Here is a 26,058-nt window from a genome sequence, read left to right as displayed (position 1 = left end):
CACATAAGAAAACTGCTCATTTTAGAAGAACATTTTAGACACCAAGAGGCTTTTACTTCTGAACTCTTGTTATTTTCCTGTTTATCTCCGTGAAGCTGCTTTGAATCAATCTGTAAAGTGCTTTATAGTATTTATAATACTATGAATTTTATTTATCATTTTTTGATATTTTAAAATATTTATAATTAGCTTTTATTTTTTTCAGATTTCATTTTTAAGTTTAAGTTTTCCCACCTAATATTTATATTTTATTTCAGCTGATTTTTAATAGTTTTAGTTCACAATAAGAACACTGGTTTAAGGTGCATTACTGTTTATTAAAAAAAAAAAAATAAATGAAAATTATTTTAGCATTGATTATTTACTATTATAGTATATTAATCCTGTATTTATTAATCTGAATAATGACGCTATTGTATTTAATGAAGCTATAATTTGAAATCGATGAATTTTGCAACATGATCACTTATTTCCCGTTTGTTTCTGTTTTGAATCAGTCAGTAGTGTATAGAGCACTGTTACTCACACACACACTGCTCGCTGACCAGCATGTGTCTCTCCTCGCACTGGTCACACAGATGACCTCTGACCCCGGGCTTACACTCGCAGCTCCCGGTGCGTCCGTCACAGACGCTGTGCACTGACCCCGCCCTGCTGCACCTGCACACCTGGCACCGCCCACCTGCCTCAGACGGGTTACCATAGAAACCCACCGAACACCTGAGGGACACGGGAGAGAGTGTTAGTGTACGAGTGTGTGTGTGAGTGTGTGCGTGCGTGCGTTAGAGTGTGTGTGTGTGTGTGTGTGTGAGTGTGTAACCTCACCTCTCACAGTAACGACCCTCGTATCCCTCCTCACAGCGATCGCAGTGGAAATCACCGGCGCCCTCTAACACACACGTCGAACTGAAACTACAGACACACAAATACCGAAATAAAATCAAAATAGCAATATGACTTAATATATTTAAATAAATACTTTTTTTTAATATATTTCTATATTTTATATATTTATTTATATGTAATTACACCCACATACATATATATTTAATTACATGCTCTATCAAATTTCACTAAAACATACACGTTCAGTTGTCAAACTGCCAAAATAAAAGCTTAATGGTTTAATATTTGAAAATGTAAAAATTAGTATTGTAAATTTGCAGTTGTACTATAAAATAAGATTATTTTATTAAAATAATCTACTATCAGTGAGATACTATTATAGATTTTATTAATAGTTTGAATTAGTTTTATTTCTATATGTTGCTTTTGTTTTAATTTCTGCTGAACTATTGTTTATTATTTTTTTTGTAATGTTTAGTAATTTTTTTAATATGTCTAAATAGTTTTTAATAATTTTTTGTTTAAGTATTAGATCAATTTATTTTAGTATATCAAGTTTAAATTAAAAAAAATAAGAAATGTTTACTTGGCAACTAGCTGAATTAATACAATTTTTAATAAAAATAAATAAAATGCATTTTGTTCCTCAATATTTTTATTTAATTATAGTCATTATTATTTGCACTCAAAAATGTTATCAGAATAAAGTTTTCTTTTTTTTTAATTATTTTTATTTTGCATAAAGTCATCCTACTCATTCTCTAATTATTAAGTACTTCATAATAAATCTATTCAAGTCATTTGGTGAAAATTCCTGCATTTTTTCATTTCTTAAAATAGCAGAAGAACTAAATATTGTTGTGCAGCTCTAACATGAACCACTACTCAATTTCATTTCATCGGCATTCTGTTATTCCTAATTCTGATTGGCTGATTTCCAGAACTGTTTCTATTGGCTAATTTCCAGAACTGCTACAGGTGAGCATGTGACCACGGCAGTGTCATGTGACCTCACCTTTGACCCCGTAGTGGACAGGCGCACAGCGAGCAGTCACTGACGGAGCCCTGCACCTTCCCATAATGCCCTGCGGCGCAGACGTGGCAGTGCTCTCCTGCGGTGTTGTGCTGGCATCCCTGAACACAATGATATCAGCATCTCAAGCAGCTGCTTCTGAGTTCATTATCAGTTATTTGGATGTATTTCTCACCAGACATTCGCCCGTGTCCAGGTCACATGACAGGCTGTGGTTGTTGCACTGGCAGGGAACGCAGGGCCGAATGAGCGGACGCTTTCTGCCCTTCATATTGAGCTCTGACACGGCCTGACGGTAATATCCCGGAGCACACTCCTGGAACACAGAGCATGATGGGTAAAAACATCAGACGATTCCTCAAAATACTGCATAAACAACAGAACTCAACCGGAAGTGATGCCTATGAGAAAGTGTCTCAATTAAGCATTTTTATAAACAGAGTCATTTTATGCATATTTTACTAGATACTGTATTATATGATTAATTTTATATTATTTATTTTTAACTGTATTTTTAGTATTGGTCAGGAAATTTTTTGAAATTATTAGAGCTGTCAAACGATTAGGGCTGCAGCGATTCGCAGACGTCATCGATTATGAAAATACATCGATTAGCATGGAATGCGTATAAAACTTAAAACTTTATAAAAAATAAAACGTCCCGGTGTTATGACGCCATTTTTGATTCTGTCGCTCTAGTGTCCTGAATGCGGCTCATTCAGCTGTTCATTCATACAGATATGTATTCAAGCAGATGTTTTAAATTAATCTGCTGAATAAATAAATGATTTCAAGTCTCTCACCTGTAAGCAGCTGCTGTCAGTCTCAAACAGCAACTGTGAATACAGCCATAATGTGCATTTCTATTGATTGTATCACGGCCCTGTTAATCTTTCTTTCTTTCTTGTTATTGTTAGCCTATTTCTTTCTTTTCTTCTTTTTTTAATTAATTATTTAATGCTATTATTTTTCTTTTTCTTATTTATTGTTATTATTTCTTTCTTTTTCTCTCTTTTTTGTTATTATTTTTCTTTCTTTATTGTTATTATTTTCTTTCTTTCTTTTTTGTTGTTATTATTATTTATTTTTGTAAAGTATTAATTATGAGAAAACGTTTGAATAAAATATTAAGATTAATAGCAGAAGTTACTGTTTAAGTTTAACTAAAGAAAATGTTTACATGTATATATTCATATTTATATTACAGATAAATATATTTAATATATAAACTAAATTTTTCTTAACTACACACACACACATATACATATATATACACTGTGTATGTGTGTGTGTATATATATATATATATATATATATATATATATAAAAAACTAAGTATTAATTTTATATTATTTATACATTTTATTTATTTTTTAATTTAACTTTTAGTATTTATCAGACTTTCAAAATTTGGAGAATTAAATTCTAGAAATTATACATTATATTGTAGTATATTATTAAGTATTAATTTTATATTATTTATACATTTTTACTTGTTTAAATGATAGTATTTATCAGCCTTTCTAAATTTTGACAAATGACAGAAAATATTAGAAATCATACACTATATTGTATTATATTAAGTAATAATATAATAATTGTAGAATTAGTTTTATCTATTTTACTTGATTTTTTTGTATTTATCAAGAGTCTCTATACTTGGATAAATGGCAGGACATATTAGAAATTGTACATTATATTTTATTGTATTATTAAATATGAATTTAATATTATTTATATATATATATATATATATATATATATATATATATATATATATATACTATTTTATTTTTAGTTTAATTTGAGTATTTATCAGAGTTTCTATATTTGAATAAATGGCAGGAAATATTAGAAATGGTACATTATATTGTATTATATTATTAAATATTAATTGTGTATTATTTATATATTATATTTTAGTTTATTTTTCAGAATTTATCAGACTTTCAACATTTTGATAAATGGAAAGAAATATTAGAAATGTTACATTATATTGTATTATATTATAAATGATTAATTGTACATTATTTATATATGATATTTGATTTATTTTCTGTTCTAGTTTATCAAGGCATTTCTCAGAGTTTCTAAGTCTGGATAAAGGAGAGGAACTATCAGATATATTTCTAAATTCATTACGTGGCACAGTACATGAAGGCTTCAGGTTCGTCTGTAACAGTGGATGATTTCTCTGACCTGACAGGAGAGTCCAGCGTATCCCAGCGGACACTCACAGCTCTCCACCAGCCTCGCCACGTCTCCACCCTGAGGAACCTCATCCGCCTCCAGCGCCGTCTCCATCGAGATATTAGAGATCCTACAGAGACATGAAATCATCACATCAGCACTGACTCTGTTAACTCTCTTAATGCATGTCTAATTGTGAGTGATTCATCAGTGATGTTATTCTGAAGGAACATGTTTATCTGCATGATCTTTCATCTAGATGTAATAACTTGCTCCACCTATTAATCAAGTCAAGTCAATATTATTTGTATAGCGCTTTTAACAATGCAAATTGTGTCAAAGCAGCTTTACATCAGCTTGATATAGAGCTGGGTGGCTTTATATCAGCTTTACAGTATTTAGACGGGAAATAGTTTTTTGAAATAGAGTCATTCTCCTCTGGCCAGACAAAATCAGCAGTTTAAATCTAGACTAATAATAATAATATTAAATCAATAATATCATAACACTGTTCACGATCCTGTCTCTGAAATACGTCACATTATGGAAGCTGAATGTGTTCTGAATGATGAATCTGAATTATAATCATATTTCCATATTCATCACCACATTTAGAATTATTATTATTATTATTATTATATTGCTCTTATTTTTTTATCAGTCATTTAAATATTAATCACAATGGTATTTATGTGATACTCCAATCAATTTAATTTATTATTTTTATTTTATCACTATTATTATTTTGGAATTTTTATATTTTTATTATTATTTATTCAGATTTGCATATTGATCACTATGACATTTACATGACAGTTATTATTAATTTGATAATATTCATATAATATTCATATATAAATATATAATATTTATATGTATGTATGTATATATATATATATATATATATATATATATATATATTTTTTTTTTTTTTTTTTTTTTTATCTATCATATAACATTATTGTGATAAATGTATTATTTATTTGTACTTGTTCATATTCATATTTACATATTCTTCACTATGGTATTTACATGATAATCCAAGGAATTCCATTTTTTATTATTATTACAATCATTATTATTTATTATTAAATTTGATATTTTGTATTTTATTGTTATTATTATTATTTATTCAGATTAAAATCACTGTGATAGTTACACAATCCAAGGAATTCCACTTATTATTATTTATTATTAATGTTACTTAGAATAATTTTGTTATTTATATTATTATTTATTCATATTAGCATACTGATCACTATGGCATTTACATGATAATCCAAAGAATTCAAATTTTCCCATTTTTATTGCTATTTATTATAATTTTATTGTATATTTTTTATTTAGAGGTTATTCTAAAAATAAACATGTTTGTCTTCCTAATAATATAAAAGAAATATGTGACCCTGCAGCACAGAAGCAGTCATGAGTAACACAGGTATATCTGTAGCAATAGCCAACAATACATTGTATGGATCAAAATTATACATTTCTCTTTTATGACAAAAATCATTAGGATATTAAGATCATGTTCCATGAAGATATTTAGTACATTTCCTACCATAAATATATCAAAACTTCATTTTTGATTAGTAATATGCATTGCTAAGAACTTCATTTGAACAACTTTAAAGGAGATTTTCTCAATATTTAGATTTTTTTGCTCCCTCAGATTCCAGATTTTCTAATAGTTGTATCTCAGATGATGCATAAATCTCTATTTCACAAAATTGACCCTTATGACTGGTTTTGTGCTCCAGGGTCACATTACGGATGTTGAGTGGAAGTGAATGATGGAGGAATGACCTGCTCTGCTGCAGTCCTGAGCCGTATGATGCTTTGATGATGATGTACTCCACGTTACTCAGCACTGACATGAAGTCGGTGTGACTCACGGCTTCATCAGACACCGAGTTGAAATACTTCCACTTGTGCTGCAGACAAAGACGAGAACACGGTCAGAGAGCGCCGGGATTGCAGCACAAACACAGCGATGCAGAAGCGGACTAACCTCGGTCAGAGGAACCTCGTGTCCGGTGCGGACGCCGTTCTCAGGGGCGGGAAGCTCGGTGTAGATGACCAGCTTGCGCAGGTGACCGCCCCTCATCAGCACCTGAGGCTCGTGATTGGCCAGACCCACGCCGTCCAGAGCGAAGAAGGCCAGCGTGTAGGAGAGTCTTCCTCCATAAGACAGCAGCTGCCAGACAAACAACAGAAACACACTAATCAACAATGCAACAAATACATACATAAACACATTAAAAATAATTTAAGAATATTAATATAACTACATAATTATAAATTAAAATATATTCATATAAATACATAAAATAAAAATATATAAATAAAAAAACAAATATAAACATGAAAAATAAATAAACAATCTCTCAAAATACCAAGATGACAAAACAATTAAATAAAAAAAACTTTATGCACATTTACAGAGAATGGATATTTTATAATCTTCAAAGATACCTTGTCACGTGGTATTTGTGTGGTGTTTACTGTGGTATTTGTGTGGGTTTGTAACTTGTTACTGTGGTATTTGTGTGGGTTTGTAACTTGTTACTGTGGTATTTGTGTGGTGTTTACTGTGGTATGTGTGTGGTATTTGTGTGGTGTTTACTGTGGTATGTGTGTGGTATTTGTGTGGTGTTTACTGTGGTATTTGTGTGGGTCTATACCTGGTTACCGTGGTATTTGTGCGGGAGTCTCCAGTAATACGGCGCGGTGAGGACAGACAGACTGTGAGACGCGTCCAGCAGCATCTCCTGATCGCTGTAATAAACGCCCTCCAGCGTCCCCTGCAGGTCACTCTGAGACACGACACGCAGCAGAGCTGGAGCAGAGCCCAGCGTGATCTGAATCATACACACACTTATTAATATACACACCATTCATGAATATTCATGATTCACATCATTAAAATATCAGCATTAGGATTTCCCTATCTTCATTTCCATGGCAGCATAAATAATATTTTTATCTGGGTTTAGTTTGTATCTTAATTAAATGTGATGAGAAAAAAAACTGTAGACTCACAAACTACTGACTCTTAAAGAATCAGTCAAAAGAATCACTTACTTACTGACTGGATGTTATTATGACAAAGATGCACCGAAGAACTGTTTTATACACATTTTATGCCTCTTAATCATGGTAAAATCACTGTAAAGCATGGAATCTCTTGACTTACTGTTTCATTTATATATACTGTGGTTCAAACGTTTGGGGTCAGTAAGATTTAATGTTTTTTTTTTAAGAAACATTTTGTACTTATTTTTATCAAGGATGCATTCAATTGATCAAAAGTAACGGTCAAGACATTTATAATGTAACAAAAGATTTCGGTTTCAAATAAATGCTGTTTCTTTTTTTACTTTCTATTCATCTGTGAATCCTGAAAAATGTATCACAGTTCCACAAAAATATTGTGCAGCACAACTGTGTTCAACATTGATAATAATCAGAAATGTTTGTTGATCAGTAAATCAGTATATTATTATGATTTCTGAAGATCATGTGACACTGAAGACTGCAGTAATGATGCTGAAAATACAGCTGCAGATCACAGAAATACATTACAGTTTAACACATATTCACATAGAAAACAGCTGTTTTACTTTAAAATAATTTCTAAATTTTACTGTATTTTTGATCAAATAAATGCAGCCTTGATGAGCAGCAGAGACTCTTCCAGAAACATTAAAAAGTCATACTGACCCCAAACTTTTGAGCTAGTGTATGTTTACAGTGTAGTGAGTTGATGTGTTGTGGTCACTGCTCACCGGCACTCGGATCAATCCGCCGAGCTCCTCACAAACGCTGGACACGCCGAAACAGAAGCAGGGACTGCATCCGGACGGATTCTGAGCCGTCAGACCGAACGTCCCGCTCTTACACTCGTCACAGCCGCTGCCACCCACATTCTCCTGAAAAACATTAACCACGTTAACCATGATGCACTAGAACACATTACAATATACAAAAGGTAGGGCTGGGCGCTATGGCAAAAAAAAAAAAAAAAATCAAACATTTTTCAGAAAGATTGACCAATTCTCAATTTTGACGATTTTTAACTAGTCAAAATTTTACGTTTTTGTTTACATAATATATGTGTGTGTACTGTGTATGTTTATTGTGTATATATAAATACACACACATATGTATTTAAAAAAATATGTTAGATTTATATATATAAATTAACATATTTTCCCTTAATATATACATGTATATGTGAGTATTTATATATACATAATACACACACATTATGTAAACAAACTTTTATTTTGAATCGATTAATCGTGACTAATTGTTTTGAAGCCCTACAATGTAACTACAACATGATTCAATAACTTGTTCTTTAATAACCCTAGAGTTCAAGAAAATTCTATTCCAAGTGCAGCACACATGAAGCTGTCAACATGATGTAAATGCTAAACAAATCACTTGTTAAATATCTTTGCAGAAAAGAGGCATGAACTACAACCACATCTTGTACAAACTTGTCTTATGCATATCATATGTTCAGAAATAATACAAGGAAAATGCTTTGGAAAATTATAAAAAATCAAGGTAATTCAAATTTAAAATAACTGAAGGTATAACACCAGTAGACTATTATTAACTTTAAATGTTCTGTAAAAACAATAAAGGGTGCAAAAAAAATCAGAAAATTGAGAAAATCGCCCAAACGTTGTTCAAATGACTCCTTAGCAATGCATATTACTAATCAAAAATGAAGTTTTGATATATTTATGGTAGGAAATTTACAAAATATCTTCATGGACCATGATCTTAATATCCTAATGATTTTTGTCATAAAAGAGAAATGTATAATTTTGATCCATACAATGTATTGTTGTCTATTGCTACAGATATACCTGTGTTACTCATGACTGCTTTTGTGCTGCAGGGACACAATTATTCACATAATAATAAAAAAGACATAATAACAGTAAAAGGTGAAGAAAGAGAAAAATAAAATAGATAAATAAAACTGGTAATATTTCTATTCAAAATCGTCATTGCTCGATTTCTAAAAAATTTAATTGTGGCAAAATATTAAATCTGAATTAATGTCTAAAATCAGAAACAGCGCCCAGCCCTATATAGAGGCGTCTCTGTGGTCACCTTGCAGGAGCAGCGGCCGTGATCCTGGCATCCACACACTCCCAGCGCCGGGTCGCAGAACTCCTCTCGCGTGCCGTCGGGGCTACAGTTGCAGGCGCTGCATTCTGGGAAGTTTTTGTAGCCCAAAGCGCAGCGGTCGCACCGGACTCCAGAGAAGTGCGTCCTGCAGCGACACTGACCCGACTGCAGGTCACACTGAGACGAACTCGAGCCCTCAGCACTGCAGTCACACGCCTGCACACACACACACACACACACACACACACACACCGCAGAATCTACACTTACTGACAAATACTGTGGTGATACCATAGAACAGATGGTTATACAGTAAATACACCATTATTTATTTGTATTAATATTTACATATTTATCACTACACTACTTGCATGATAGTCCATAGAATTCCATCTATTATAATTTTTTCATATTACTATTTATTAATATTTGTTCAAACTCATATTTACATATTTATCACTATGGTATTTATATAGTAGTCCAAGTAATTATTTTAAATTATTTTTATAAAATTATTATTATTTAACATCAATAATAACTATTATTTATACAAATTTTTTCATTTTCATATACATATTCAATCACTACGGTATTTACATATTTCAAGAAATTCCCATTATTACTATTACTAATTATAAATGTTTTATTTTTAATAACAACAAAACAACCACTATACTATCAATAATAATAATAAAATAATAATAAATACTAAAAGTGTTTATTTTATCATCATCATACTCATATTTGTTTATATATTTAATCACTATGCTATTAACATGTTAGTCCAAGGAATTCCTTTTATTATTATTATCATTATTATTTTAGCATTTTTTATTTAATGATAATAACATTACCATTGCACGCTGAAAAAAAATAATATTCAATAATAATAATAATAATAACAATAACTCACTATGCTATTTACATGGGCGTCTAAGGAATTCCCTTTATTATTATTTAATACTACTAGTACTATTAATCCTTCATTACCATTGTACTGAAAAAAACTAATATTCAGTAAGAATAGTAATTATTTTGTATTTTTTTAAATACAGTAGTAATTATTTATTCATATTTATTAATATTTACGAATGCATCACTATAGTATTTAGATGGTAGTCCAGGGAACACCCTGGTAATGGCTCTTCTCGTACCTTACAGCCGGACACGCCGTCATGACCCCAGTGACCTTCCTCACACTCCTCACACTTCAGGCCGCGCGTGTGTGGAGGGCAGATACACTCGCCCGTGTCTGCGTCACAGTTTCCGTGTGTGTGTGCACAGTCACACGCTAGAGGAGACACAAGCGAGATCACATGAGCTCACACTCACTAACCTAAACTAGTCATGAGCGCTTCGTGAAGCTTCGAGGCTTTTGTGAATCATTTGTGCCAAAGTCAGATTTCAGTCAGACTTAGCGATTTTGTTGCCAAATCTAGCAACTTTTCAGACTACCCTAGCAACTTTTTCTTCCAAAAGCACCTCGCAACAAATTTAGCAATTTTTTAAATGTATTTGCCAACTTTTAGCAACTTTTGATAAGTGACTCAGACAATAAAAAGGCACACATTTTCCATCCAAATTACACAAAAAGAGGAAACCAAAGATGCCTGGCAGCTATTTGCAATTGTTTAATTTACTAATAATAATAATAATAATAATCAAATAATTTAATATTTGTTCAGATACACTTTGTTAGTAGCTTGTACCTGCGATCGTTGATCAGTTAATACACTGTAAGAAAAATGGAAAAGACTAGTAATTTCCCAGGACATTATCCGTTATGCCCTGAAAACACAATGTGAGTGTAGCACACTAACTAACTACTAATACACTGCTTAGAGCATAACTGTTGAGAATGAGTAGCATTACTAGTTTACTAGCTATTAAAAATACTTCAATTGTAATCATTCAAAAATGTGTAAGTGTTCAATAATTCAATGTATTTAAAAATAGTTATTTATATTTTAATATTATATTATGCATATATTTTACAAACAAATCTAAATGAACATATATAAAACTTGACACAATTTTGCGTTGTGATTGCGCAATGACATCATAACAACATAATTTCGTAACTTTTAGCAACAAATCAACCTTCCTTTAGCAACTTTCTGAGAAAATTATTTGGCAACACTGCTATTGAAAGGTCAATGGTTTGCCTCTGGGGGCAATGATCTCTGTGAACCAGTCAATCAAGCCAGTTCATTACCTGATCTCGGATCAGTTTCATCAATTTGTAGACATTTAACGAGACATGTGTGTAATTAAAAGGATGAGAAGTAGATAATATTCCCTTTACTGGCCTCTATATACAAGCTCTCCATAAAACAAACAAAACAAGCCCTGCAAATTAATATAACATGTTTGAAAAACCACATATTATACATACACTTCATGTTTAATGGTATTTTACTACTTTTATTACATGTAATGTATTATACTTTCAATAAAACATTTGCAGTGGTTTTTAAAAGTGGTTTTTATGCATGTTTTAGCATTTACACACTTATGACCAGCAGGTGTCACCAGCGTGTGGTGTCTCGAGCGTTTCGAAATAGTGAATCATTTTGCGAAGCAATTGGCTCAAAACTTCTAAAAGATTAGTTTCTCCCATCACTAGCCTAAAGTAGTCATAGCTGTCATTGTGCATCAGTGCATGTCATGAACATTAGTAAGTGTCTGCTGTTCTCACGTGTGCATCCGCTCTCGGTGAAGCTGTAGAATCCACGCTCACAGCGATCACATTTATCACCCGTCACTCCAGCGATGCACTGGCACCGTCCCTCCGCGTCACATGATGCAGACAGAGCGCCTGATTGGTTACATTCACACAGTCTGCAGCCATCGCCGCGGTTGATACCGTAATAACCCGCCTGAGACACACACACACACACACACACACAACCGTAAACATACGAAAATAAGAGAACGTCATATACTGATCATTTATAATAAAACTAATAATATCAATTAACAGACAATAAAAGAAATGTATTAATGAATATGCTATAAACTATTAATAATATAATACTACATTAATAAACTGCAACTAACAAAATTAGTAATGATGATTATATGAATAATAAATAATACAATTAATCTTTATTAATAATATAAAAAATAAAACTATGATACTAAGAGTAAGATAATTAATGAATATGATATGAACTATTAATAATATATAATATAGTAAAACTATATTAATAAAAAAGAAAATTATTTATTATTTATTAATAATATATGATAATGAATCTTCAATAATAATATAATAAAATATTAATGAAATTAATAAAAGAGAAAATAAGACAATTATTGATGTATATTATATGAACAATTGAGAATAATATATAATAATACAATAAATCTATTGATGATATTAATAAACAGTAAGTCAGAGAATTACTAATGAATATAATATAAATTACTACTATTATTATTAATAATAATAATAATACAATGCATATTTTTATAATAAAATAATAGTTTATAAGTTTTTATAAAATGATAAATTTTATTAAACCCTAAAAAAGAGAATCATTAATGCATATTACATGAGTAAATGTAATATATAAAACTATTAATGATCTTAATAAATAGCAAATAAATGAGAATATTGATGAATACTATATGAACTATAATATATAATAAAACTATTAATGGTAATAAATGTCAGCCAAACGTTATTGAACACGGTATATTTTTCCTATATGAGTGAATGAAAATCAGAAAAGCACATAATGAATGAATGAATGAATGAAGTACATATAAAGAATGAAAAGCAAAAGTACATATAATGAAACATGCGTCAACACTATTTTAAGGTGTCCTTGTTACACATATTACATGTACTTACTATTATAATAATTATGCATAATCACATGCAAGTAACCCTAAGCCAAACCCTAATCCTAACCATAACCATTTAGTAAGTACAAGTAGTTAATTAATATTACTCAGTACTTAAATATATAATTACACTGCAACAAGGACACCTTCAAATAAAGTGCAACCAAACATAAAGAATAAGTACATAAACAGGCAGCTATTGACAGTATATGAGTTCTGAAGTTACCTGACAGCGGTCACAGGTTTGTCCGATCACGCTGGCCTTACACTCACACTGACCCGTGATCACGTTACACACGGTGGACAGAGAGCCGTTACCATGGCAACCGCAGGCTGGACACACAGATCACATGATTAGACACGCTACAGTAAAACAGTTTGTCCAGCAGATGTCACAAAGTGTTCTTATTATTATCCAAATCTGACTATTATGTGTAGATATTAGGGGTGTAACGGTACACAAGCATGACGGTGGTTACGGTAAAGCAGGCGGAAAAACACTAAGCATATATTATTTTTAAATTAAACAGTGGTTTACAGAACAAATTGATTTTCCTTCAAATAAATATAATTTATTCACACTGCAAAAAGTCATTTTCTTCCTTAGTATTTTTGTCTTGTTTTCTAGTATACATATCTACAAATTCTTGAATCAAGATGCATTTACTTGACAAGTAAAATGACTTCAGATATTATGTCTTGTTTTCTCAAAATATTATCCAAATTTTGTTAGTTTTTGCTTAAAAAAGTACAAATATCTGCCAGTAGGGTAAGAAATATAATCTTAATGCAAAGGCTAAGCAAGATTATTTTTCTTAGACACATATTAATATAATTTAAATATAATTACTTCAAATATACATTTCAATCAATCATTAATCCACAACTGAAAAATAGAAATGTACTTCTAAGTCTGGAAGAACCTAAATGAAAAATTTAATTAGGTAAAAACATTGTAAGTGAACCTCAGGGACAAAGATTTTAATATAAGAATAATGCATAAAGCGTATGTTGAGTGGTTTTCTGTCTCACCCTGGCAGTTTTTGAGGGTCACGGCGTCTCCGTAGAAGCCGTCGGCGCAGCGCTCGCAGTGCAGACCCGCCGTGTGACCCAAACACTTCAGACACTCTCCGGTGCGTCCGTCGCAGTGACCCGCTTCAGCCCGATCCACGTTACCGTTACACTCACACGCCAAACACCGCCGGCCCGGCTCCACAGGGTCACCGTAATAACCCTCGGCACACCTGAGGACCATTACTCAGTAATCAATCATTTCACTGGTACAGAAATATGAACCTCAGAATGAATCATTATTAGTCCTGTACCTCTCACACTTGGCTCCTGCGTATCCCAGCTGGCACTGATCACAGCTGAACTCTCCGGGACGCTGCAGCACACACGTGGGGCTAAAACTGCAGCACACACACCAATCAGATCATTCACATACTATCTTATAGATCTACATATTTGTATCTATATCTAGCTATTTATTTAAATATATATATACATATATATACATATATACATATACATATACATATATATATATATATATAGTTGAAGTCAAAACTTTGCATACACCTTTCAGAATCTGCAAAATGTTAATTATTTTACCAAGTAAGAGGGATCATACAAAATGCATGTTATTGTTTATTTGGTACTGACCTGAATAAGATATTTCACATAAAAGATGTTTACATATAGTCCACAAGAGAAAATTTGGTCAAATAATTCACATTTTGCAGATTCTGAAAAGTGTATGTAAAGTTTTGACTTCAACTGTATATATATATATATATCTAAACAGATAATCACTGTTAAAAAAAGTATTTACAGTTATTTTATAACAGTTTTTACAGTATTTTCAGTTACTGCACTGTTATTTAAAGTGTTAAAAGCATGGTATTGTGAGTGTGTGAGTAATGTATGCTGTGTGTGTTCTCGGATGAAGACACAGTTTGTGTTGCTGTGAGAAACGGCTCAGACATACACACACACACACACACACAGTCACTCACTTGTTGGACGCCAGTGTCAGCGGGCAGGAGCATCTCTGGCAGTCGTCCGGCGTTCCTTCGCTGGCCTCACCATAGAAACCCTGCAGACACTGATCACAGTGAGGCCCCGTGGTGTTGTGTGCACAGCCCTGGAGAGAACACACACACACACACAGTTTACAGTTTTTTTCAACTGCTTAGACACATTTTCAAAACTTTGCCTCTTTTTAATCCAAGAACTGCACACACAAAATGCAAAATGCCTCACATCTCTTGCAAAATGAAGCACTGTATTCAGAATATAACAAATACGTCTCAAAACCAAACATTTGCAAACACCTTTGCCATAATATTATATTTTTGGATTATTATCTAATTTTATGTATTTATTATATATTGTTATTTTTAGTGTTGTCAAACGATTAATCATGATAAAAAGTTTTTGTTTTGTTTATTTGTGTGTATGCTGTGTATATTTATATAAATACACATGCATATATATATTAAGAATTTTTTTTATATATTAAGTAGGTTTATAATATAAAATATAAGAATATAAATATAAAAATGTATATACACGTAAATATTTTCAAAATATATACTGTATGAGTGTGTATTTATACATAAATATACACAGTACACACACATATATTATGTAAACAAAAACTTTTATTTTGGATGCGATTAATCGTATGACAGCACTAATTATTTTAATACTCCCACACACCCCCATCTGCAGAATGAGATGAAGACACCCCCCTCTGCTCTCAAATGTTAGTCTGGAGCCCTGGAAGGTGTACCGTCGATAAATACCGATACCGTTTTATCGCCCAGGCCTAGTTTAGAGCAGGTCATAATGAAGATCAAACCTACCAGACACTCTCCGTTGATGTCGCACTCGGTCGCGTGATCGTTACACTCGCACTGAAGACAGTTTCCTCCGAACAGAATCCCACCGACCCGATAAAACCCAGGCATACAGTACTGAGGAGACAAACACACAGCACTGGGTTAATAACCTCTGGTTCAGGTGTCTGCACATAATTCATTCACTGATCATGTGGGCGGCTGATAGAGTGACCCGGAAGTGGTTTCTCACCTCACAGGAAGTGCCTGAGTAACCCCACGGACACTCGCACTGCTCCACATCCAGAGGGATTTTAGACAGACCCGAGTTTGTGTCTCCAACACTTAAAGACACGGAACTCAACCTGTGGACAAAACGCACGTTTACATCTATTACATACATATACTAACAATTAAAATATTTATAAACATAAAAAAAAAAAAAAATGTTTTGATGTTTTATTGCTAGTACCGATACATACACACTTTAGCTACATTTGAAAGCACTAAAAATAACTATATAATAAATAATTATAATAATGTAACGTTATTAATAATCACATATATCAATACATTTAATAATAACAAATAATATATAAATAATATAAACAATATATAAAATTAAAATGTATTTACATAAATAATATATAAAATAAAATAAAAAATACAGTTTTATGGCCAGTACAAATAATTCCATTTATGACAAAATGCTTGTGATGCTTCGGATAAAAGCATCTGCCGAATAAATAAATATGAATATATATGAATGAGATTTTTTTTTTACTTTCTCTCATGCCAAAGGCATAAAATGCGTCATACGCAATAGTCAGACACTGAATTTGTCCTATATATTTTTATGTGATAAAGTTAAAAAGGCGAATCTCCGTGTGACCTGAGCGTTCCCTCGGCGCTGTCCTCCAGCTGAGCTCGAACCCTGAGTGCAGCGACGTCCGCCAGCACCGTCATCAGCTCGTCTCTCTGAACACGGCTCCCACTGCGAGCGTCTATGAACGAGTGCGGCAGCATCTGGAGCGAGACGCGCTGCTCCGTGTGAGCGTTTAGCAGCAGATGAGTGGACTGAGACTGATGCAGCGTCCGCCCGTTTCCCTGAAACACGGTTATAGAGAATCACGGAGCTGCCACGTAACATTTTTATGAATTTATTTAAAGGCATGGGATACGTGCGACAAACATCTTCCCAAGTTGTAATGAGAATCAGTTATAAATCTGCTGTTGTCAACAAAAAGAAGCACTGAGATCTTCCTGCGGGAACTCCATCAACATTCATAAATCTTATTTTTACAGTTATTCTTTTTTCTGTAATTTTACTGTTGTCCTGTAAAATAAAATAAAGTAAAACGGCAACAGCTACAACAGCTCTATTACAGTTTTTTTTTTCAACTTTGCATTTTCAAAACTTTGCCTCTTTTTTTCAAAACTTCACACACACACACACACACACACACACACACCCAAGAACTGCACACACACACACACACACCCAAGAACTGCACACACACACACACACACACACACACACACACACACACCCAAGAACTGCACACACACACACACACACACACAAGAACTGCACACACACACACACACACCCAAGAACTGCACACACACACACACACACCCAAGAACTGCACACACACACACACACACACACACACCCAAGAACTGCACACACACACACACACACACACACACACAAGAACTGCACACACAAAATGTAAAAATCTTGTGCAAAATGAAGCACTGCATTCAAAATATCACTAACACATCTCCAAACCAAACATTTGCAAACACCTTTGCCATAATATTAATTCCTGTTAGATTTCTGTGTTACATAGAGTCAAAGGCTGAGAATTAGTGTATGGTTTTGCAGATTTGGTGTGTGCTTCTGCTGTTTGAGTGTCAGGTTTCAGAAATTGTGTGACAAGGAAAGATTTTGTGTGTGAACAGCTGAAAAAAAACTGTAATGCATTTATTCTGACACTCACACAGTGTTCAAATTGGGATCGGTAATATATTCTAATGTTTTAAAAGAAGTCTCTTCTGCTCAGCAAGGCTGCATTTATTTGTACAGTAAAAATACATGCCTGATTCAAGAAGGGGGTCTCAAATATGGCCAAAACATTATTTTTAACTTATAGCTTATTCATTTTAAGTTAAATTGTGCAATGTTCAGTGTTAAGTAAATATTTTTAAATTGTCGTTTTGTAATTGATTTTTTATTTGAAAAGCAAGACAAAACAGTAAAAAAAAGCACATTTTGGCCATTTAATTTATGCAATGTTGAAAAAAATACATGAGGGAAAAAACATGAAAAACCATGTTCGATATTCGGCCAAGAATTTTCATTTCAGTGCATTCCTACAAAATACCCCATGTCATTTATTATATAACTTTGGAAATGCCTATTTTGAGTGGAAGCAGAACAGGCTGTTTTTGTGCATGCCTCTTTAAATGCAAATGAGCTGCTGCTCCCCGTCCCCTTTTCCAGAAGAGGGCTGTGCCTTTACAGCTAGTTCCTCAGGTACTCTGCTAAAAATATCTGTTTGGTTTTGATTATCACGTCTATTGAGCTGAATTCATGCATTTTAAACCATCAGTTTAAACTTCTGATGAAAAACTAAGTTCTTTCATGCGTTTATGTTATGCGTTTATGTTTCAAGTTTATGTTAAAGACACGAGTTACAAAAAGAACTGGTTCACCGTTGCTGCTTGCGTAAACACAATGGCGGCACTATGGGTGGAAACCTGCAAATTAAGGGGCGGTTATTTTATAATAAGATCCCTTTCTATGTCACGTCGGGAGCAAAATCTGAGCAGCTCGTTTTTTCACAAACTTGCAGAAAAAGGCTTACAAAAAAAATGTACTGGGTTGATTTTTTCATGTTTTCTGGGTTGCACCAGGGACCCGATTATAGCACTTAAACATGGACAAAGTCAGATTTTCATGATATATCACCTTTAAGCTTCACATTTCCTTTTTTTGATTGTTGTGACATCATATAAGACTTCAACAAGGTCATCATGTAGCACATAAACAATGAAATATCTGATAAACAAATCATTTGAGTCTCCAGTCAAGCAGAAGTTCATGAGTACAAGACAATATACAATATTACAATAATTCTAGCATGACATGAATGCAGAATAATTATCATCTTACCTCAATAATTACGCTGAAATGAGCTTGAAGCGTTTTTTCCACGTTTTCCTCAGATGTGTCATAAGCAACGCTGTAGTTCAAGAAGCTTCCATATGACGCCAGCTAAAAGAGAAATGTTGATGATATATTAGCTAAACCGGTCAGAATACTGTGTTATTATGTTTAAATTACTTCTCAGATGATTGAAGGTCATTATATATGGTTTTAATTCAAGTCAAGTCACATTTATTTCTATGGTGCTTTGTACAATACAGATCGTTTCAAAGCAACGTCACAGAAACAAACCAGGAACTAACAGTTAATGCTGTAATATTAATTAATTATGAAAGAAATTCAAATTCAGCTGTCAAGCAGCTCTAAGGAAGACAATAGTGTCATTATTTAGATGAATAGATACAATAATAGTATATAAATAATACTAATATAACTTTGTGTTTTATCTCCAAGAGTATTGCACCTAAAACCAGTGTTATCATTAACTAAAACTAAAATAAAAAAAATTGAAAAAAAGGTTAAATAATATTGTAAAATATAAAAAAAATTGTAAATATGAAATACGAAAAACTTAAATGAAAATATTAAAATAAAGGCTAATTCAAAATATTAATAAACACTATATAAGGCTTTACAAATGTAATTATTCAAATCAATTTAATTCAAGTTTTATAAACTGTCTTTTAACTATTATTATATTTTAAAATCTGTCAAGTGCAAACAATAAGTGTATTTAAAGCAATAAAAATAATATCAATATTATGTCACTGATATACCATTTTAAAATGCAATATTGTATTTTAAAATCTGTCAAGTGCAAACAACAAGTGTACTGTATTTTAAGCAATGAAAATTACATCCACAATAACTATAATCTCAGGAACAGTTTTGATATCATGAATCGAGCGCGATCAGCCCTTCCTTCACTGTGAGCGGATGGAAATGAATGTTATAATTACTTATATTAACGTCATTAATCACCCGGGGACAGACTCTGTGGATGTGTGTAAGCTAATTATCTGTAAATGTGCTAATGAGTGTGAGTGTAATGACAGGCCGGCGGCTGCGAGCAGCATCAGGACACAGAAACACGTAAACTGAGATCAGAGAGAAGTGTGTCGCTGCACATTAGTGTTCATTTAGTTAACGAAAACTATGACAAAAAATGTCCGTTGACAAGCTTTTTTCCCATGACTAAGACGAGATGAAGACGAGACGACAATAAGGACGAAACTAAAATGTATTTAAAAAAAAAACTTTTTTATCAGTTTCACCTTTATACAGCATTACGACAATGTGAGTAAGATTTCATAACTGACTAAAATGCTCAAAAACAGGACACGGTTGACTAAATATGATAACTAAAACGTATATTTCAGTAAGACCAAGACTAAATTAATTAAAAATGAATACTGCTGTACGGTTAATTAATAATAATCTTATTGCTAAAATGTCAAGTTTTCATTGACTAAAACTAGACTAAAATGTTGAGACTTTTAGTCGACTAAAACTTAAACATAGGATAAATTTGACTAAATGTGATACAAACTAACAAGGACCTTTAATACGGGACTAAGACTAAATCTGAAAATAGCTGACAAAAACACTACTGCAGATCACCTTGTTGTTGAGGAAAGACTCCGGCGCGGCCCACGACCACACGGACAGAACGCCTGCGGACGCGGAGACATTAGAGACGATGAGGTTATCGTCTGAGACGAGAGACGTGAAGATGCTGGAGCTCTGAAGAGATCGAAGGAGAGCGCCGTCTCTGTGCTCCACCTGAGAACCAACAACACACACATCACTGATACTAGTGCTTTAAAATGCTTTCACTTCAATGTCAGTCTTAGTCATTTTGTTTTTTTAATTATTAGTTATATATACAGTGGTGGCCAAAATGATTAGAACACTAGTATTTTCAGCAGCTAAGTGAGTGTGTGTGTGTGGGTGTGTGTGAGAGTGTGTGTGAGTATGTGTGTGTGTGAGTGTGTGTGAGTATGTGTGTGCGAGTATGTGTGTGCGTGTGTGTGTGTGTATGTGAGTGTGTGTGTCAGAGAGTGTGTGTGGACACATACCGAGCTGGTGAACCAGGTGGAGCTCTCACACACACCTGAGACTCCGAAACAGAAGCACTCGGTGCAGCCCTCAGGATTAGTGGCCTGCAGGTTATAGAAACCCTGCTTACACAGATCACAGTTAGAGCCCATCACATTCACCTGCGGAGAGACGGAGAGATGAGAATCACAGCCATAGCTATACGGGGGCAGTCATGGCCTAATGGATAGAGAGTTGGACTTGTAACTTGAAGGTCATGGGTTCGAGTCTCAGGTCCAGCAGGGATTGTAGGTGGGGGGGAGTGAATGTCTAGCGCTCTCTCCACCCTCAATACCACGACTGAGGTGAGACCCTTGAGCAAGACACCGAACCCCCAACTGCTCCCCGGGCACCGCAGCATTGGCTGCCCACTGCTCCGGGTGTATGTTCACTACTGAGTGTACACTTGGATGGGTTAAATGCAGAGCACAAATTCTGAGTATGGGTCACCATACTTGGCCACACACCACTTCCCTTTCCTTTTCCAATAATGTGTCTCAGTAAGATGAGATGTAAATGATCCAAACATATAATGCAATGCAATGCTGATCGAGAGATGAAGAAATAAACGCGCCTCAGATGATATGAGATGTTTTGGAGGCTTGTGAAGATCATTCCTCCGCTGAGGAACAGTGAAAGTAAAGCTTCTGGAAACAAACGCTCCTCAAAAGATCCTGATGATCAGATTTGAGACGCACTGATTTTTCTAGAAAATGATTGATGGAGAATCAAGTAAAGCTGAGCTGCTTCAGTCCAGTAAGAGTTCATCTGGAGATATGACTGCAGTTATTCTGATGTTTACTTGATCAAAATCAGTCAAGATTTGACACGAGAAGCAGCAGCTGAAGCTAGACGCTTGTACAATTATACTAAAAGAGCTTTTACTGGATAAAACACTGTAAACGATCAACCAGATGACAGAAAACATGAGGAGATTGAGTGTGAAACAAGACAGTTTTGATCATTTAGGGCCTTAGAAATTCACATCCGTCCCTCTTCTTGTTTTCTTCTTGTTGTTGTTTATTTACTCGCTGATGCTGTCAGTGAAATGATTGTTTGTGTATGTTTCGCAGTACCTTGCACACACACTCGCTGCAGGGGTCGATGTTGCGGCTTCCAGCCAGGTTACACTCGCAGCGAGTGCATTGTGGGAAATCTCTGAATCCGAACGCACAGCGGTCGCACTTCTCACCCGCAAAACCCTCCTTACACAAACACTGACCCACGGACAGACCTGCAACACACACACAACAGCTCAAAACAAGCTCTCAATATTCAGAGACACTGCATCCAAACGAACAGAAGAAGCCATACTCCACCTGCGTCGGGGTTGGCGTGATTATCGTCTCTGATGCACACAGGACTCTCAGAACCTCTCGCGTCACACTGACACTCGACACATGGGTTATCAGCGTACGGAGACACCTGCAACACACACACACACACACACACGTGAAGACACTTCAGATTTACAGTCTTTGTTTGGATTAGGGCTGTCCAAAAAAATTGACACACACACACACACACACACGTACGCACACGCACGCACACGCACACACACACTCACATGCACTCACACGCACACACACTCACACACACGCACACACTCACATGCACTCTCACACATACGCACTCTCACACACAAGCACACACTCACATGCACGCATGCGCACACTCGCACACACACACGCACACTCACACACACACCTGGTGTGGTCTGTAGTATCCGTCCGCACAGGTTTGGCAGTTCACTCCTGCTGTGTTCTGAGAGCAGTTCACACACACTCCTCCTCCCACAAACTGACCGTGTGTGTTCACGCTCAGCCGCAGATCCGCCACCGTCTGGTTGTAGTAACAGTCGTTGGCTTTGTTGTGACAGTTACATTCTGATCAACGAGACAGAAAACAGAGATCAGGAGGGTCGTGATCAGTTATAGATGAAAGTGTGTTTGCTTTTGTGCTTAAAGGGATAGTTCACCCAAAAATAAAACTTCTGTCATTAATTACTCACCCTCGTGTCGTTCCAAACCCCTAAGACCTTTGTTCATCTTCAGAACACAAATTAAGATATGTTTGATGCATTCTGAGAGCTCTCTGACCCTCCATAGACAGCAATGATCCTAACACGATCAATGCCCAGAAACATAGCAAGGAGATGGTTAAAATAATCCATGTGATATCAGGGGTTCAACTGTAATTTACGAAGCTACGAGAATACTTTTTGTGCGCAAAAGAAAACAAAAATAACGACTTTATTCAACAATTCTTCTCCATGTCCTCCTATAGCGCCATTTTGGAGAGTATCACATACGTAAACAACATATGCTGTTCTGTGTCAGCTGCGTCACGCAGATACGTTGTTTTTGTTCAGATCAAAGCGTAAACAACATAGAAAACACATCCACGTGATGTGTTCTGAAGATGAACGAAGGTCTTACGGGTTTGGAACGACAAATTAATGACAGAATTTTCATTTTTGGGAGAACTATCCCTTTAAAAATAAACTATATATATTTACATATTTAAATAAAAAGATAAAATATACTTATACATAAATAAAAGTAGATTTTATCTTTTTGTAATGTAATGCTGTCTTGTAATGTTTTATATTTAATAAATTAATTAATAAAGTATTTTTTTTAATTAATTAAATAATTTATTTATTCAACATTATATTATATATTAAATAGTATATTATATATTACATATAATTTATGTCATTTTAAATTTCATGTCAAATAAAAAAATACTTTTTTGTTTGTGTTGTTTTGAAGTAAGTGTTATTTTGTGTCTCACTCTCGCATGTGTTTCCGTCGGAAAGTGTTCCAGGTTGCCACGGCTCCTGATGGTATCCAGGGCAACATTCATTACAGCTCTCTCCACAAGTGTTGTGCTCACACACACACTGCAGCTTCTGCGCAGACAAAAGAGAGGAAAGAGTGAGACACACACACACACACCCTCACACAGAAACTCTCTCACACACACACAAACTCGCACAACTCACACACACTGCAGCTTCTGTACAGACAAAAGAGAAGACAGAGTGAGACACACAACACACACACATGTCTGGTTTGCTATCCTTGTGGAGACTCTCATAGGTGTAATAGTTTTTCTACTGTACAGACCATATATGCTATTGCCCTACACCAACCCTACACCACATTTAGCCCTCACAGGAGACTTTCTGCATTTTTAGATTTTCAAAAAACGACATTCTGTGTGATTTATAAACTTGTTTAGCCGTGGGGACCTCAGATTAGGTCCCCACCATGACACGAGTCCCCATGAGTCTGTGTGTATTCAGGTTTAAGTCCCCACCGGAATAGAAAAACAGGTACACACACACACACACACACACACACACACACACACACACACACACACACACACTGCAGCTTCTGTGCAGACAAGAGAGGAGAGAGTGAGACACACACAAACAAACACACACACACACACAAATCCCCATACATAGTGTTTATTTTAATCTACTGTATTGTATTTTATGCATAAAATAAATATTGCTTTATTCAAGTGATTGACATTTTTACGACAGCAGGCACAATTATAGTGAATTCATATAGGCGGGGCTTCAGTTCATATTTGATTGACAGCTTGAGTTCCAATGGGATGGTGTTTGTTGTCAGTTACCTTGGTAACAGGGTCCCAGGGGCAGCTCTGGGCGTGGCCATAACAGATACACATCCCGCCCACCGAGATGTCCTTGATGGAGTAATAATACTGCAAACCAGAGCAGGACAGAGTTAGTCCATCACTTCAACTATTACTCCATTAACAAAAGAGTACCATGTCTGGAAGAACCTTTTAAAAATAATCTCATATGAATACTTGAATATTTAAAAATATATATATTTAAAATGTATATAATTTATAAACAACTTGTAATTTATTAATAATTGATGTATATAATATATAATTTAAAATGAATATTTCAAATGTATATAAATTCTATATATAAAGCTCAAACAGAAGAACATGGCACTAGCAACAGCAAGGTCATGGGATCGATTCCCAGGAAACGCATGAACTGAACACCTTGAACACAATGTGAGTCGCTTTGGATAAAAGCATCTGGCGAACACATAAATGTAAGTCTGGTGATCATGTCATAGTACAACCATCTGAGACCATGACACCAGATCTACAAAAGTCTAAAGCGGGTTTAAAGTGGTGCTCCGTACCCGTCGGGTGACGATGGGGTCCACCTCTTTGGGGTCGCGGTAGCTGAGGGTCATGAGGTCGGCGTTGAGCGTTCGGATTCTCTGCAGACGCAGGCGGATGAAGCGAGCGGAGGTGTACTCCAGCAGCTCTGGGGTCAGGTCATCTGCGCTCGGACGGCCGTTTATAAGAGACGTGTGGATCTGAGGAGAGACGGGACACCTTCATACCTCCACTCATCCCAGGAAAGGGTTTCATTTGCTCTTTTAACTAGTGGAAGCCTTCCTTTTATTGTTTATTCAACAGTCCAGTTTGATCTTAATGACCTCTAGATGTGATACATTTGTTTCAGACTGTGTCACTGCATCTATTGTGTCAAAATGGATGAATCACCCAATAAATGATACAAACTCTTCCCAGCATTCTGACATCATAAAAATCATGCAAAAATGATATTATCTGAGCGGTGTCACACTATAACAGATGCAGGTGTGACCCAGGGCTATTATTGTTAACTAAAACCATAAACGTGTGTTACTTGAAATAAAATAAACATGAAATTAAATAAAATTAAATATTAATTATTTTATTTCAGCTAATTACCAAAGCAACATTTAGTTGAAGTATTTAAATAACTAAAACTGAAAAAGAACCAAAAGAAAACTACAGACATATTTATAAAAAAAGAA

At 34.5% G+C, this 26,058-nt stretch overlaps 1 protein-coding gene across 1 annotated transcript in view; it reads right to left on the bottom strand.

Moving 5' to 3' along the window:
* The window catches only part of LOC306863443 (laminin subunit alpha-1-like), a gene marked incomplete at its 5' end in the record, with an annotated part of 73,641 nt that overhangs the window by 29,411 nt on the left and 18,172 nt on the right, over positions 1 to 26,058 (bottom strand). Inside the window, 28 exons of the mRNA XM_079406780.1 lie at positions 527 to 720; positions 826 to 912; positions 1,862 to 1,980; positions 2,055 to 2,195; positions 4,079 to 4,199; positions 5,876 to 6,003; positions 6,081 to 6,266; positions 6,754 to 6,930; positions 7,858 to 8,001; positions 9,203 to 9,436; positions 10,375 to 10,511; positions 11,919 to 12,099; positions 13,299 to 13,405; positions 14,105 to 14,316; positions 14,398 to 14,484; positions 15,091 to 15,218; positions 15,943 to 16,053; positions 16,169 to 16,280; positions 16,808 to 17,022; positions 19,097 to 19,198; positions 20,711 to 20,872; positions 21,169 to 21,309; positions 22,264 to 22,421; positions 22,507 to 22,612; positions 22,895 to 23,073; positions 23,984 to 24,101; positions 24,842 to 24,931; positions 25,393 to 25,572. Of these exons, the coding sequence (XP_079262906.1) occupies positions 527 to 720; positions 826 to 912; positions 1,862 to 1,980; positions 2,055 to 2,195; positions 4,079 to 4,199; positions 5,876 to 6,003; positions 6,081 to 6,266; positions 6,754 to 6,930; positions 7,858 to 8,001; positions 9,203 to 9,436; positions 10,375 to 10,511; positions 11,919 to 12,099; positions 13,299 to 13,405; positions 14,105 to 14,316; positions 14,398 to 14,484; positions 15,091 to 15,218; positions 15,943 to 16,053; positions 16,169 to 16,280; positions 16,808 to 17,022; positions 19,097 to 19,198; positions 20,711 to 20,872; positions 21,169 to 21,309; positions 22,264 to 22,421; positions 22,507 to 22,612; positions 22,895 to 23,073; positions 23,984 to 24,101; positions 24,842 to 24,931; positions 25,393 to 25,572 (4,057 nt within the window). The remainder of the gene's footprint in view (positions 1 to 526; positions 721 to 825; positions 913 to 1,861; positions 1,981 to 2,054; positions 2,196 to 4,078; positions 4,200 to 5,875; positions 6,004 to 6,080; positions 6,267 to 6,753; positions 6,931 to 7,857; positions 8,002 to 9,202; positions 9,437 to 10,374; positions 10,512 to 11,918; positions 12,100 to 13,298; positions 13,406 to 14,104; positions 14,317 to 14,397; positions 14,485 to 15,090; positions 15,219 to 15,942; positions 16,054 to 16,168; positions 16,281 to 16,807; positions 17,023 to 19,096; positions 19,199 to 20,710; positions 20,873 to 21,168; positions 21,310 to 22,263; positions 22,422 to 22,506; positions 22,613 to 22,894; positions 23,074 to 23,983; positions 24,102 to 24,841; positions 24,932 to 25,392; positions 25,573 to 26,058) is intronic.

The sequence above is a fragment of the Barbus barbus genome, assembly GCF_936440315.1.
Source record: "Barbus barbus genome assembly, chromosome: 44".
Classification (NCBI taxonomy): domain Eukaryota; kingdom Metazoa; phylum Chordata; class Actinopteri; order Cypriniformes; family Cyprinidae; genus Barbus; species Barbus barbus.
This window is presented reverse-complemented; position numbering and strand designations above follow the sequence as displayed.